Genomic DNA, 16,247 nt, shown 5'->3' with positions numbered 1-16,247 from the left:
AGGAACCGTTTACTCATACTCTTTGCTTCCTGTTTGCCAGCCAGTTCTCTATCCACATCAATACTGAACCCCCAATGCCGTGTGCTTTAAGTTTGTATACTAATCTCTTATGTGGGACCTTGTCGAAAGCCTTCTGGAAGTCCAGATACACCACATCCACTGGTTCTCCCCTATCCACGCTACTAGTTACATCCTCGAAAAATTCTTTAAGATTCGTCAGACATGATTTACCTTTCGTAAATCCATGCTGACTTTGTCCAATGATTTCACCACTTTCCAAATGTGCTGCTATCCCATCTTTAATAACTGACTCTAGCAGTTTCCCCACTACCGATGTTAGACTAACTGGTCTGTAATTCCCCGTTTTCTCTCTCCCTCCCTTCTTAAAAAGTGGGGTTACGTTTACTGCCCGCCAATCCTCAGGAACTACTCCAGAATCTAAAGAGTTTTGAAAGATTATTACTAATGCATCCACTATTTCTGGAGCTACTTCCTTAATTCAGTTCCTTGATTCCGTTAGTCCTAAGAGCTAAATCTATCTCTCTCTTGAAGACATCCAGTGAACCGGCCTCCACTGCCTTCTGTGGCAGAGAATTCCACAGATTCACAACTCTCTGGGTAGAAATGTGATTCCTCGAGTGTGAACTGACCATCAGGCTATTAAACACAATAACCTCCATATAACCTCTGAACTACAGTGACGGGGGCATTGGTTCTGTCTTTTTGTTGTGTGTGTGTGTGCGTGCGTGCGTGTGTGTGTGTGTGTGTGTGTACATGAGTGAGTGTGTGTGCGTGTGTGCGTGTGTATGTGTGCGTGTGTATGTGTGCGTGCTTGTGTTTAAATATGTGCGTGTGTGTATATATGCATGTGTGCGTGTGTGTATATATATGTGTGTGTGTGCGTGTTGTATATATATGTGTGTGTGTGTATGTGTGTGTGTATGTGTATGTGTGTGTGTATATATGTGTGTGTGTGTGTATATATGTGTGTGTGTGTATATATGTGTGTGCATGTATATATATGTGTGTGTGTGTGTGTGTGTGCATGTATATATGTATGTGTGTGTGTGTGTGTGTATATGTATGTGTGTGTGTATATATGTGTGTGCATGTATATGTGTGTGTGTATATATGTGTGTGTGTGCATGTATATGTGTGCGTGTGTATGTGCGTGTGGATGTGTGCGTATGCGTGTGCGTGCACGTGCGCGGATGTGTGCGTGGAAACAGGCCCTTCGGCCCATCGGGTCCACGCCGAACACCGATTTCCATTCACGCTAGTTCCATGTTATCTCACTTTCTCATCCACTCCCTACACACTTTGGGATGTGGGAGGAAACTGGAGCACCCAGAGCAAACCCACGCGGTCACGGAGAGAATGTACACACTGAAAGATTTTATTGTGAAGCTGACAGGTTTATGAATTAAAATAGTGTGGCATTGCGTGCAGTTCTGGTCTAAGAGCTAAATCTCTCTCCTGAAAACATCTTGAATACATACATTTGGCACGGACATTGTGGGCCGAAGGGCCTGGTTCTGTGCTTGATGTATGTTCTATGTTGTAAGATCCCTGTTTGATGAATGTCCTATGTTCCATGTTTGATGCATTTTCTGTGTTCTATGTTCCGTGTTTGATGCATGCTCTGTGTTCTCCCGATGCTCCCGATGTTGGGGAAGTCCAGGACAAGGGGTCACAGCATAAGGATAAGGGGGAAATCCTTTAAAACCGAGATGAGAAGAACTTTTTTCACACAGAGAGTGGTGAATCTCTGGAACTCTCTGCCGCAGAGGGTAGTTGAGGCCAGTTCATTGGCTATATTTAAGAGGGAGTTAGATGTGGCCCTTGTGGCTAAGGGGATCAGAGGGTATGGAGAGAAGGCAGGTACGGGATACTGAGTTGGATGATCAGCCATGATCATATTGAATGGCGGTGCAGGCTCGAAGGGCCAAATGGCCTACTCCTGCACCTAATTTCTATGTTTCTATGTTTCTGTTTCTATGTTCCATGTTTGATGCATGTTCTGTGTTCCGTGTTTGATGCATGTTCTGTGTTCTGTTCCATGTTTGATGAATGTTCTATGTTCCGTGTTTGATATATGTTCTGTGTTCTATGTTCCATGTTTGATGCATGTTCTATTTCCGTGTTTGATGCATGTTCCATGATCTATGTTCCGTGTTTGATGCTGTGTTCTGTTCCGTGTTTGATGAATGTTCTGTGTTCCGTGTTTGATGTATGTTCTATGTTCCATGTTTGATGTATGTTCTGTGTTCCGTGTTTGATGTATGTTCTGCGTTCTATAGAAACATATAGATAGGTGCAGGAGTAGGCCATTCGGCCCTTCGAGCCTGCAATTCAATATGATCATGGCTGATCATATTTGATCGTTTGATGCATGCTCCATGTTCTATGTTCCGTGCCTGATGTATGCTCTGTGTTCTATGTTCCGTGTTTGATGCACGTTCTATGTTCCGTGTTTGATGCATGTTCTGTGTTCCATGTTTGATGTATATTCTGCGTGCTATGTTCAGTGTTGGATGTATGTTCTGTGTTCTATGTTCCGTGTTTGATGCATGTTCTATGTTCCGTGTTTGATGCATGTTCTATGTTCTGTGTCTGATGCATGTTCTGCCTCCGTGTGCCCACCACCCCAGGAGCAGGAAGCACCCTGACCTGCAGCTGTGGGCTCAGCCCTGCATCAAGTCGACACGAGAGGCAGGTGTTGGTGGCCAGGTGAGGGCGTGGCGGGATGGCCACGGGACGGTGCTGGCTGACAAGGTGTGTCACGGGCAGAGTGGGAGGTGGAGAGGCCGCAGAGAGGCAGCCACCTACATCAACACTGAGCACAGTTACCAGAAGCCACCCACCTGCAGCAGACAGAGGAGGCTGTGGGCAGACGGCTGCAGCTCGGATGAAGAGGACGGAACCTGTCCTCCAGAGGAGCAGAGAGTCCAGGGAGCGGACAACCTACCTGAACAGGTGAGTGAGTGAGTGCTCACCTTGCTGCTCTAACCCATCGTGATGTAGAAGACAAAATGTGTAGGGAGGAACTGCAGATGCTGGTTTAAACCAAAGATACACACAGAGTGCTGGAGTAACTCAGCGGGACAGGCAGCATCTCTGGAGAGAAGGATTGGGTGACGTTTCGGGTCGAGACCCTTCTTCAGGCTGAAGCTTCAGCTTTTTGTGTCTATCTAAGGGTTCGGAGAAGATTTACGAGGATGTTGCCAGGACTAGAGGGTGTGAGCTACATGGAGAGGTTGAGTAGGCTGGGTCTCTATTCCATGGAGCGCAGGAGGATGAGGGGTGATCTTATAGAGGTGTATAAAATCATGAGAGGAATAGATGCACAGAGTCTCTTTCCCAGAGTAGGGGAATCGAGGACCAGAGGACATAGGTTCAAGGTGAAGGGGAAAAGATTTAATAGGAATCTGAGGGGTAACTTTTTCACACAAGGGGTGGTGGGTGTATGGAACGAGCTGCCAGAGGAGGTAGTTGAGGCTGGGACTATCCCATCGTTTAAGAAACAGTTAGACGGGTACATGGATAGGACAGGTTTGGAGGGATATGGACCAAACGCGGGCAGGTGGGACATGGTGGCCGGTGTGGGCAAGTGGGCCGAAGGGCCTGTTTCCTTGCTGTATCACTCTGTGACATTTGGGGTTTGTAGGTTAATCAGCCCCTCTGTAAATTGCCCCCTAGTGTGTAGGGAGTGGATGAGAAAGTGGGATAACATGGACTAGTGTGAACAGGTCAGGGTGGTCTCGGTGGGCTGAGGGGCCTGTTCCATATTGTAGGATAAAAGGAATAACATTTGGTGTAAGGTAAAGTCTGATTAAAGATAGTCCGAGGGTTTACAGTGATATGGATCTCCAAACTAAATATTTAATTAATTAGCGGCTGGGCTTGTATACTCTGGAGTTTAGAAGGATGAGAGGGAGTCATATTGAAACATATAAGATTATTAAGGATTTGGACACATTAGAGGCAGGAAACATGTTCCCGATGTTGGGGGAGTCCAGAACCAGGGGCCACAGTTTAAGAATAAGGAGTAAGCCATTTAGAATGGAAATGAGGAAACACTTTTTCACACAGAGAGTTGTGATGGCGGTGGAGGCCGGTTCTCTAGATGCTTTCAAGAGAGAGCTAGATAGGGCTCTTAAAGATAGCGGAGTCAGGGGATATGGGGAGAAGGCAGGAACAGGGTACTGATTGGGGATAATCAGCCATGATCACATTGAATGGTGGTGCTGGTACGAAGGGCTGAATGGCCTACTCCTGCACCTCTTGTCTGTTGTAAACTAAACAAAGTTAAATGAAGTTAAATTAAACCAAACTAAATGAAATGAAACTAAATGAACGTAAACACATAAGCAGGAGTAACTCAGTGGGACAGACAGCAAACCTGGGTGGGTGACGTTTCGGGTCGAGAACTTCAGACAGAGTCAGGGGAGAGGGAAAGGAGAGATGATGTAGGTCGATAAAGAGGTGCAGGATTGTACACTGACTATGTAGCAGTCACAGTGTTAGGACAGAGTGTGTGTTACATTGGACTCTGCTGCATAACCCAGTGGGTAACCTGGTGGTGTGGTCTTGCTAGCAGGGTGTGAGCGTGGTTGGTAGTGACAGCAGCTGTGAGCGGCGGCTGGACGATGGACACTCGGACGCTCAGTGCCCCAGGCAGATGAACCTCTTGACCCACATTGAGGCCATACAGAATGAGGTGAACACCAGGATGGATGTCATCGAGAAGGAGCTGGATGGTAAGACCAGTCACGGCATCAATCTAGCAATGTTACAACATTTTGAGATTTTAAAAATCAAGTCTTTAATTTATTCCATCAGATAAAGCATAAAAGGAAGTTTAATTTGACACCTAATTCACTTTCATATCTTCAGTATTAAAAAAGCTATGGCCATTTTCATACTCGGAAATTAGCATCTTGTTCCCTATTGATTTTCCATTGACTTAACACAAAAGCTGTGATCGAGGACAGTCTAAAGCCCATAACTTTCTTAAAAATTAAGAGAACTGAAATAAATTTTCAGTTATTATAGATTGAAGCATTCTGAAACAAATATTAAACAATCTTACTTGGATGACCTGAAATTAAAGCATATAATTAGTTAGTTACCCAATTGTAGCTAATTCCAAAATTCAATTACTAGATCTAAACATCTATCCATTTCTTAAGGAAAGATTAACAATTTTAAATAGCCTAAGTGTCCAAAGAACATCCACACAAGAATTCTCAATAAAATAAGATCTCAATAATGATTTTTAAATCTCATTTACATTAATTTATAGGCCAAATGGAAGGGATTTAGTGTTCAATTGCTGTAAATGAATGGCCATTTAAATCAGCTTGCGAGTGGGATTCTGTGGAACGTGCTGGTTTGGAACGCGGCCATTGCGGTGAATTTGTACCCCATGTCGGCATGAAAGATACTGCAGGATTGAATGGGCCCCCAAGTCAGCTACTCGCAACGTAACATTTTGTATAAAGGGATCTTAAGAAGCCCTTTTTAATGTAAAAATAAACAACCTACCTTGCCTTGTCCCCAACATGAGATCCGTCTCGTTGTCGGGGTTCGCGTCTTTAGAGGATGATTTTTAATCTGCTATAACAATTAAATAACCTAATATAGTTTAAAAATACCTGCAGCGAACAAACCTCGCAGCGATTTTTCGTCATCAACTAAGTAGGCTGAACATCGATTTCAACAGCCTAGAGAAAATCGCGTTTTAAACCCGCCCCCCTCACAAAGGCGCTAAAGTCGCGCACACGGGTAGCGGCAGAACTGCAGCGCCGCTGAAGGTAAGTTTTGCAACATACCTATACAATCGCCCAGAGAAGTGTCATTGTCATCTCTACCAATAACAGTGAAACTTCGACCAGTGAAAGGCCTGGATAGAGTGGATGTGGAGAGGATGTTTCCACTACTGGGAGAGTCTAGGACCAGGGGTCACAGCCTCAGAATTAAAGGACGTTCCTTTAGGAAGGAGATGAGGAGGAATTTCCTTAGTCAGAGGGTGGTGAATCTGTGGAATTCTTTGCCACAGACGGCTGTGGAGGCCAAGTCAGTGGATTTATTTAAGGCAGAGATAGACAGATTCGTGATTAGTGCGGGTGTCAGGGGTTATGGGGAGAAGGCAGGAGAATAGGGTTAGGAGGGAGAGATAGATCAGCCATGATTGAATGGTGGAGTGGACTTGATGGGCTGAATGGCCTAATTCTACTATCCCTTATGAAAGGAACAAGTCTTACCACAGAAGTTCCTCCTCACCTCCTTGTTAAAAGAGCGTCCTTTAATTCTGAGGCTGTGATGTTGTGGGGTTTGGTGTTTAACACTGTAAACTGTGGTTGGGTAGAAGCAAAGAAACCGGTTTCTCCTGAAAGTGAAATCCTGAATTGAAGGTAACACCGTTAGCAATGGATGGCACGGTGGTAGAGTTGCTGCCTCACAGCGCCAGAGACCCGGGTTCCAACCTGACTACGGGTGCTGTCTGTACGGAGTTTGCATGTTCTCCCCGTGACCTGCGTGGGTTTTCTCCGAGATCTTCGGTTTCCTCCCACACTCCAAAGACGTGCAGGTTTGTAGGTTAATTGGCTTCGGTGTAAATGTAAATTGTCCCTAGTGTGTGTAGGATAGTGTTAGTGTGCGGGGATCGCTGGTCGGCACGGACTCGGTGGGCCGAAGGGCCTGTTTCCACGCTGTATCTAAACTACACTAAACTAGGTGGATATGGGCAGAGAGAGAGAATGAATTAAGGTTTCATCAGTTAACGTTCGGCCCGTGTCCTTTAGTTATCTGTTCCTCTTGTTCCTATCTTTCATTGAACATGGAACATAGAACAGTACAGTACAGGAACAGGCCCTTCGGCCAACAATGTCCGTGCCCAACATGATGCCAAGTCACTTCTCTGCCTGCACGTGATCTGTATCCCTCCATTCCCTGCATATCCATGAGCCTGTCTAAAAGCCTCAACCACCACCCCAGGCACCCACCACCCTCTGTGTAAAAAACTGCCCCACACATCTCCACACAACTTTCCCCCTTTCACCTCATAGCTAGGCCCACTAGTCTTGGACATCTCGGACAGACAGCACCCGTAGAAAGGGTTTGACTGTCTACCCTGCCTACGCCTCTCATCATTTTATACATTTTATTAGGTCTCCCCAGAGAAAACATTGCAAGTCTGCCAGCCTCTCCCTGTAGCTGAACCCCTCTAATCCCGGCATCATTCTGGTAAACCTCCTCTGCACCGTCTCCAAAACCCCCACATCCCCCTGTAATGGGGGTGACCAGAACTGCCCGCAATACTCCACATGCGGCCTGACTCACGTGCTATAAAGCTGCATCATAGAAACATAGACAATTCAAAGTAACATTAGCAAATTTGCAGATGACACAAAGCTGGGTGGCAGTGTGAACTGTGAGGAGGTTGCTATGAGGATGCAGGGTGACTTGGACAGGTTGGGTGAGTGGGCAGATGCATGGCAGATGAAGTTTAATGGGGATAAATGTGACGTTATCCACTTTGGTGGCAAGAACAGGAAGGCAGATTACTATCTAAATGGTGTCGTTGGGAAAAGGGGAAGTACAACAGGATCTGGGGGTCCTTGTTCATCAGTTTATGAAAGTAAGCATGCAGGTACAGCAGGCAGTAATGAAAGCGAATGGCATGTTGGCCTTTATAACAAGAGGAATTGAATATAGGAGCAAAGGTCCTTCTGCAGTTGTACAGAGCCCTAGTGAGACCACACCTGGAGTATTGTGTGCAGTTTTGGTCCCTTCATTTGAGGAAGGACATTCTTGCTATTGAGGGAGTGCATCATAGGTTTACATGGTTAATTCCCGGGATGGCAGGAGAGTCATATGCTGAGAGAATGGAGCAGCTGGGCTTGTACACTCTGGAGTTTAGAAGGATGAGAGGGTATCTCATTGAAACATATAAGATTGTTAAGGGCTTGGACACACTAGAGGCAGGAAACATGTTCCCGATGTTGGAGGAGTCCAGAACCAGGGGCCACAGTTTAAGAATAAGGAGTAAGCCATTTAGAACGGAGACGAGGAAACACTTTTTCTCTCAGAGAGCTGTGATTGTGGAATTCTCTGCCTCAGAGGGCGGTGGAGGCAGGTTCTCTGGATGCCTTCAAGAGAGAACTAGATAGGGCTCTTGAAGATAGCGGAGTCAGGGGATATGGGGAGAAGGCAAGAACAGGGTACTGATTGTGGATGATCAGCCATGATCACATTGAACATATTGTCTATTTTCTAATAGGTGCAGGAGTAGGTCATTCGGCCCTTCGAGCCAGCACCGCCATTCACTGTGATCATGGCTGATCATCCCCAATCAGTACCCCGTTCCTGCCTTCTCCCCATATTGTGACTTCCTGATTCTTGTACTCGACGCCCCGACCTAGGAAGGCAAGCGTAACGTACGCCATCATCACTGCTCTGTCTACTTGTGTGGCCACTGTCAGGAAGATATGGTCCTGGACCCCAACATCCCTCTCTGTACATCGATGCTGTGGGGGTGGCCATTCATTGTACATTTTCACCCGTATATTTGACCTCCAGACGTGCAACACAAAATACTTGCTTGGATTAAACTCCATCTGCCATTGCTCTGCCCATGTGGGATAGCATAGAGGTAGTGTACGGTGGTAGGGTGGCATCTGTGTGACTCTGGCTCAACCTATGTTGGTCTTGAGGTTCCCTCTTTGTGTCGTTAACTCTGTGTATTTGCTTCCACCCCCTCTCCCCCTCCCCCCTCGCCCCCCCTCCCTCGCCCCTCTACCCCCCTCTACCCCTTCCCCCCTCTTCCACCCTCTACCCTACCCCCTCTCCTCCCCTCCCCTCTCCTCCCCCCTCTCCTACCCCTCCCCCCCCCCCCCCCGCTGCTTCCAGTGCTGGAGAGATGGCTGGATTTCTCAGGAGGACGCGATGTTCCAGAGCCACTGGCCAGACTTCCGCAGCTGAAAAGCCACATCAAGCAACTGCTGGCAGACCTGGGCAAGGTGCAGGAGATGGCCTGTTGCTGCCCGCACTGAGGCCAAGGGGGACATGGAGGGGGGGGGGGGGGGGGGGGGGGGGGAGGTGCAGGAGATGGCCTGTTGCTGCCCGCACTGATACTGTTCCCCATGGAGGGGGTGGGGGAGGAGGGGTTCAGGGTGAGTGGGGGCCTCGTGGACAGCAACGGGCAGGTTGTGGGAATGGCCGGTGAGAACCAGGGTGAAGGTCACACCCCTGGTGCAAGGAGGAACCGGCAAGACGCCAACTTGTCCACGGAACTTGGACTGGAGAAGAACTCAAACTCTACAAGCACATTCAGAGGAATAAGAGACAGCATGAACGATGTGACCCTCTAGCCACCCTTCAGCATGGAGCTTCAGACAGCTCCACGTTTATCCTCAGTACTTGGCAGCATAACGTTGACATCCTCCCCCGGAACCCCTGCATGGAGTTCAGGGAACAGCAAACTCACTGACCTCGTGTGCACGCCCCATTCACATCTTCACCTGAGTTCCTCACGATGAGCTGTGGGAGGCTCAGCTCAGGGGCAGGGTCCTGGTTAAGGTGAGGGTCAGGCTCAGGGTTAGGGTCAGGGTGAGGGTCAGGGTTGGCTGGTGAACGAACTCGAGTAGAGACATTTGTGGGCAGTGAGCCTGGCATCAGATGGGACTGTGGGAACATCCACTGTTGCCTGATGCCAGTGGAGGGGACAAGGGGAAGTGGAGGAGAGACACTGCGGAGCGTTTAACTCCAGCACGCTGCTGTGTCGCGGGTGATAGTTGGCGGGGTGCAGGCTGGCCTCCTGCTGTAGGAGCGGTCGGGACATCTGACCACCAGATGGACACAGTTCCCACGCTCAAACCTCCACCTAAAGTCTCCACCATGTCAGACCCCTGGTGATTCACAATAAAATAAACACTGAACGGCCAATATGTTGGCAATGTCTGTAAAGGATAGAAGTGAGAAACATGTTGGCTGAAGTCCACGTCACAAACTCACAGATAAACGTGACCACTGAGTTCAGCACTACTATAACAGCTGGAAACCTGCTGGATTTACCAACACATTTGAACGGTAATGAAAGATGCAAATAGATGCAGTTGATGTTGTGGGCCATGACTTCAATCTTTCACAGCCACCCCCAGATCTGACATTAGATCAGAAGCCACAGTCAAGCCCACAGATGTGAGCTCCTGCCCCACGATGTTTCAGTCCGGTGAAACTGCAGTAGAGTTTGCACTATGTTTGTGAATGGATGAAGCAGCCAGCCAGTCGTTGTAGCAATTCCCCGCAATCCCAGTGCTCATGTTGACACCATCATTTACACCCAGACACCATTCACAAGCGGCCTGGCAATGTGCAGCGCGAATAAGCACATTAGTTTCTCCCAAAGATCACCTGGCATTTGTTCTTCCCCCCCCCACCCCCCCCGCTCCTGCCTGAACAAGCATTCACTTCTCACACTGGTGCTTATATTGACCAGCCCACACTACAAGAGCAGTCTAAGCAAGCTGTGTCCAGCGAGTGTGGCCACCAGGCTGTGTCCAGTGAGAGTGGCCACCATAGTGAGAGGGCTCGCTGGTACACTACTTGTTGTGGGAGACTGAACCTGCAAACTTCCTCGACATCACGTTGCGGTTTTATTGTAAACAAGATGAGCTGTTTAATGCGGATAGACCGAGCTGGTGCTGCTGGAGGGGTGACTATTGTTTTACTTGCCTGATATACACACTGCTCCTGGTCATATACATGAGGTAGTGAGCTGTACCGGGCAAGTCAACTTGCCAACAACAACCGATGTTGACTCGACATGTATATCTCAACAAAGTGTATATTTGGCTGATGTGTATAAAAGTCTGGAAGCGAAGAGGCCCTGTTCATTGCACTTCTGTGTGTAAAAGAATCTTTGTTGTGTGTATGTGTGTGTGTACGTGTGTGCGTGCGTGTGCATGTGTGTGTGTGTGTATATGTGTACGTGTGTGTGTACGTGTGTGTGTGTGTGTGTGTGTGTGTGTGTGTGTGCGTGCGCATGTATATGTGTACGTGTGTGTGTGTACGTGTGTGTGTGTACGCGTCTGTGTGTACATGTGTGTGTGTGTACGCGTCTGTGTGTACATGTGTGTGTGTTTCATGGGTAATAAGCATTTAAGCAGCAACATATACCTGGCTGTTGACTAGTTTAGTTTAGAGTTGAAACACGGAAACAGGCCCTTCAGCCCACCAAGTCTGTGCTGACCAGTGACCCGACACACACTAGGGACAATTTATACTAAGCCAATTAACTAACAAACCTGCACATGGGAGATAACTGGAGAAAACCCATGCAGGTCACCGGGAGAACGTGCAAACTCCATACAGACAGCTCCCGTAGTCAGGATACAAGAGATTCAAGAGAGTTTATTGTCATGTGTTCAGTTATTGGGAGAAGGCAGGAACGGGGTACTGATTGTGGATGATCAGCCATGATCACATTGAATGGCGGTGCTGGCTCGAAGGGCCGAATGGCCTACTTCTGCACCTATTGTCAACCATGTACCTGTCTAAATATCTCCTGCCTTCACCCCATAACTGAGACATTTAGACAGGTACATGGATGACAATAGGTGCAGGAGTAGGCCATTCGGTCCTTCGAGCCAGCACCACCATCCAATATGATCATGGCTGATCATCCACAATCAGTTCCCCGTTCCTGCCTTCTCCCCATATCCCCTGACTCCGCTATCTTTAAGAGCCCTATCTAGCTCTCTCTTGAAAGTATCCAGAGAACCGGCCTCCACCGCCCTCTGAGGCAGAGAATTCCACAGATACTGGTACTGGACTCCCCCAACATCGGGAACATGTTTCCTGCCGCTAGCGTGTCCAAGCCCTTAACAATCTTATATCTTCCAGTAAGATCCCCTCTCATCTTACAGGACAGGTTTAGATGGGCAGGTGGGACTAGTGCAGATGGGACATGTTGGTTGCTGGCAAGTTGGGCTGAAGGGCCTGTTTCTGTGCTGTATCAGCAGAGGTGTAAGGTTGGATTTCGGGAGGATCTGATCCAGTCAGAGTGTGGTTGGAATCGAGCGCAGTGCTGGGTGCCTGATGGAATCTCACCGCATCTCAGACGTACCTGGACAAGCAGTGATTGCCCTGGTCAGACGAGACGGTAAAACCTGATGATCTGCAGGTAAGTGTGATGCAGAAACACCAGGGCTTTAGTCTGAGACTATCTCTGCGCCTTGCTCATCAATCTGCAACATTTCCCCATAAGCACACTGGATAGCCACCGTGTGGTCACAGGAGTGGAAGGCAACCTCATCTCCATTACACAGATACATCTCTTCACCAGATAAAATCTGTCCAGGGTCTGACCTCCCCAGAGGAGCATGGGTGAAGCTCAACAGACTTGGCACTGGAGTTGGGCGTTTCAATGCCAGCGTGTGGAGATGGGGGCTCCCTCCACCAGAGCCCAGCCTGTGAATGTGGAGCAGAACAACAGACAGCCAAACCATGTCATCTCTGGGTGCCCGCTCTACCACCCACCAAATGGAGCTGTGTCAGGGCCTGGCAGACATTGACGCCAACAGAGACAACAACCTGGCTGCTCAACACCCGTCTTGAGATCTAACTATTCCTTTGGTTTATTTATGTTTCATTCTCAAGAAGAAGAAGATTTCCCCTTGCGATGACTTCCCAAAGTTGTCACATCTGCTCCAACCAGTTATTGGTCCCTACATTGGCCACAGGTCTGGTGGGAGGGTGGTGGGTGCCTGGAGCGTGCTGCGGGGGGTGGGGTGATAGAGTGGATGCGGAGAATATGTTTCCACTAGTGGGAGAGTCTAGGACTAAAGGTCACAGCCTCAGAATTAAAGGACATTCTTTTAGAAAGGAGATGAGGAGGAACTTTGTGAGTCAGAGGGTGGTGAATCTGTGGAATTCTTTGCCACAGACGGCTGTGGAGGCCAAGTCAGTGGATATTTTTAAGGCAGAGATAGACAAGTTCTTGATTAGAACGGGTGTCAAGGGTTATGGAGAGAAGGCTGGAAAATGGGATTGGGAGGCAGAGATCAGCCATGATTGAATGGCAGAGTGGACTCGAGGGGCCGAATGGCCTAATTGTACTCCTATAACATGAACTTGTGGTGGAGGCAGATACGATAGTGTTGTCTAAGAGGCTTGGACAGGCACATGGATATGGAGGGATATGGATCACATGCAGGCAGATAGTTGGTCTAAGCATCATGTTCAGCACGGACATTGTGGGCTGAAGGGCCTGTTCCTGTGCTGTTCTTTGTTCTACAATGGCCACAGTTCTGAACTTTCTCAATTCACCCCAAATGTCGTTGCCTGCAGCCATACATGTAATAATAAACAACACACAATAAACACAAATTAACATCCACCACAGTGAGTTCACCAAGCACCTCCTCACTGTGATGGAGGCAAAAGTCTTAGGGTTGCTGTCTCTTCCCTCCTCTTCTCCCTCTGCGCTGAGGCGATACCCCACCGGGCGATGGTAAGTCAGTCCCGCAGTTCAAGCTCCGCGGCCCGCAGTTGTGGTCGAAGCTGCCGCCCTCCAGTCCAGCGGACGCAGTTGTTGCCACGGGAGCTCCGGAAAACAGGCACCAGCCTGTGACCAGCGAGCTCCGGACGATGCCATCCACTGGCCCCCGGCCGAGCCCCGGATTCAGGTCGCCGCCGCCTCAGCTACCGGAGCACCGTCACCGGGCCACCCACACAGGAGTGTCTCAGCCCCGCGCCATCCACCCTCACCGGAGCGCCGAGTCGTGCCGCTGCCCGAACGCCACCGCAGCTCGAAGACGGCCAGCCTCACGTTGGTGCGTACTGGCTGGCTCTGACTGGCTGGCTCTACTGGCTGAGTATTTTGGAGACAATATCAAATATTCCCCTCCAGAAGTGTTGTAACTTTATACAGGAAGCGAAATAATGGGTTGTACTCGCTTCTTGGAGGAGACATTTATCACAAATAGGAGAGATGTTTGGGAAGATCATGTTCCATTTGGACTTTGAATCGTAGAGTCTATGCAGTATTTTAAATTGTATCAGGCAGTGCCTAACATTAAGAGAGCAGTAATGTATGTATAAAAGGCTTTTCTCCCAGCCATCCTTTGAGATTAATAAACCCAATTCATCTTCCCATGCTCGCCTAAGCATTTCAGAAGAGGAGGGAAGCAGACAACAGTCCCCACAGTGAAGATGTGGATTACAGATCTGTTCGAGACACTACACTTGGAAAACACTAGGCTTGTCTTGGCGGAAAAAACAGATCAATCTCTTAAGACATGGTTACCTTTTACTGAATTTCTGCAATAACAGAACCGTTAAGCACAAATTTAAATTTCAATGCCAGGGATGGGTGAGGAGGGGAAGGTATATCTCCATCTTTTCTTTTCTTATTTACTTCTGCACTGCTTTGGTAGCTTTGAGGTCTGTTTCTTGTATTTTACTTCGGAGTCACGTGAGTGACTACGTGAAGAACCCCGCTTACGACGCATGCGTGTCATATCGCTACACGCATTGCAACGAGTCACACCTGGGGAGGACGTCCCCTTGAATGGGAGAAGAGAAAAAGCCGACGAACGGCAGGTAAGTGACTCTGCATTTCAAACTTTTGTAGGAAATGGACAGAGTAACTCGGAGAAAGTCGGTGAGGAAGGTGCAGGACGTAAGTCGGGAAGGAGCCGGGGACCTGCAGCAGCAGCCGACGGCACAGGAGATTCCTATGGAGGAACCAGCTGTGCCCGACTTAAACCCCGCGCCGGCAAAATCTACTTCTCGGCCGGGCGGGAAGGTAAAGCGAAAATTGCATCACTATGAAAGTGATGTGGTCATGGAGCGGCCAGGAGCGGCCAGTTTTACGGAGCTGGAAAGCCGGTACGAGTGGCTGGAGGATGATCAGCCGCCAGCGACAGGTGCCCGTGAGTACCAGGACCGTGAGGAGCGGCATGATTATATCGGGCGGCCGGGAGCGACTAGTGCCCGTAGGCATGAGGACCGGCTGCGGGAAATACCGCGTGCGACTAGTGCCCGAGAGCACCAAGGTCGGCAGGAGCGGTCCGATAATTTAAAGCACCCGCGATCGACTCGTGCCCGAGAGCATGGAAGTTGGCTGGAGCGGTTGCTGGAGGAAATTCTCCAGAGTGGCAGGCTCCGGGATATGGAGGATAGCCACAGTGGGCAAAATATAAGTCCCACAGCAGATTCCCATAAAGGGCTGCATGAAATATCAGACTCCTCTGAGGAGGGTATTGAAGGTCTGACTGGGTCAGAATCTGAGCAGGAGATGGAGCCACCTTCCCCTATTGAAGGGGAGAAAAACAACCTGCTGGACATGGTGGGCCAGTACTTCCAGCAGGAACAAACTGGGAAGGATCTTGAGGCCAGGATGGCTGCCAGTATTGAATATATGTCCACCCATCAACTACAAGCCAATACTTTTGCTGAAGTGTTGGCAAGGCATTTACCCCCGGGAAATTGTGGTGCTCTTAATGTAGCCAGTGTCAACCGGTGCATTTGGAGACATGTTGGGCAAGCCATTAGGAGTCAGGATATTAAAATCCAAAATGCCCTGAAAGGTCTCACGGCGGGCATAACAGCCTTGGCCCGCACGTTAGAAAAGGTGGACATGACTAGTGACCACAAGGATGCCTTAGCACTATTCTGCAACGTGCAGTTTGAACTGAATAATATTAGAAAGGGGGCCATTCAGCCAGCTCTAGATCCTAAGTTCGCTATACTGTGTAAGCAAAGGGCTATAAGACCTCAAACCCTGTTATTTGGGGGAGACCTGTCCAAACAGGTTAAAGATTTGGATGAGGAGGCCAAGACTTTGGGGCTGATTAGAGCATCCAAAGGATATCTGGGGAAAAGATATCAACCTTATGGGCCTCCTAAGAAAGGTAGTTTTTATACTAATAGTGCAAGGAATTGGAGAGAGGCCAGAGGTACCCAGCAGCAGCGTCCTTTTTTAGGGTTTGGCCCGGGACGACCACTGTGGAAGATGCGAAAGCCTCTACTTCAGCATCTACCCCAACCTCAACCTCAAGGCCCTCCACAACCACGAATGAAAACAAGAAAATAACTCAGTTACCACCGATAACCATGGAGGTAGGTGAATCTGGGGCTCCAGAATTAATAGGGAGCACGGAAGTTGGAGGGACATTGCAACTTCATTTGGAAGCATGGTGTAATATAACTATGGACAGATATATCCTTAGCAGTATTAA

At 48.6% G+C, this 16,247-nt stretch overlaps 1 protein-coding gene across 7 annotated transcripts in view; it reads left to right on the top strand.

Moving 5' to 3' along the window:
* Positions 1-9,087, top strand: part of phf20l1 (PHD finger protein 20 like 1) — a 94,244-nt gene extending 85,157 nt beyond the window's left edge. For 6 of the 7 annotated variants that reach the window (XM_055633561.1, XM_055633559.1, XM_055633565.1 and 3 more), the window contains 3 exons: positions 2,652-2,976; positions 4,598-4,760; positions 8,914-9,087. In XM_055633561.1, coding sequence (XP_055489536.1) covers positions 2,652-2,976; positions 4,598-4,760; positions 8,914-9,056 — 631 coding nt within the window. In that variant the 3' untranslated portion in view covers positions 9,057-9,087. The remainder of the gene's footprint in view (positions 1-2,651; positions 2,977-4,597; positions 4,761-8,913) is intronic. The other variant, XM_055633563.1, reaches the window with a different exon arrangement.
* Positions 9,088-16,247: the final 7,160 nt, after the last annotated feature.

This window comes from Leucoraja erinacea, chromosome 4 (genome assembly GCF_028641065.1).
Source record: "Leucoraja erinacea ecotype New England chromosome 4, Leri_hhj_1, whole genome shotgun sequence".
Taxonomy (NCBI): domain Eukaryota; kingdom Metazoa; phylum Chordata; class Chondrichthyes; order Rajiformes; family Rajidae; genus Leucoraja; species Leucoraja erinaceus.
The sequence above is the reverse complement of the archived record's forward strand: the minus strand, read 5'-3'. Positions and strand labels throughout refer to the sequence as shown.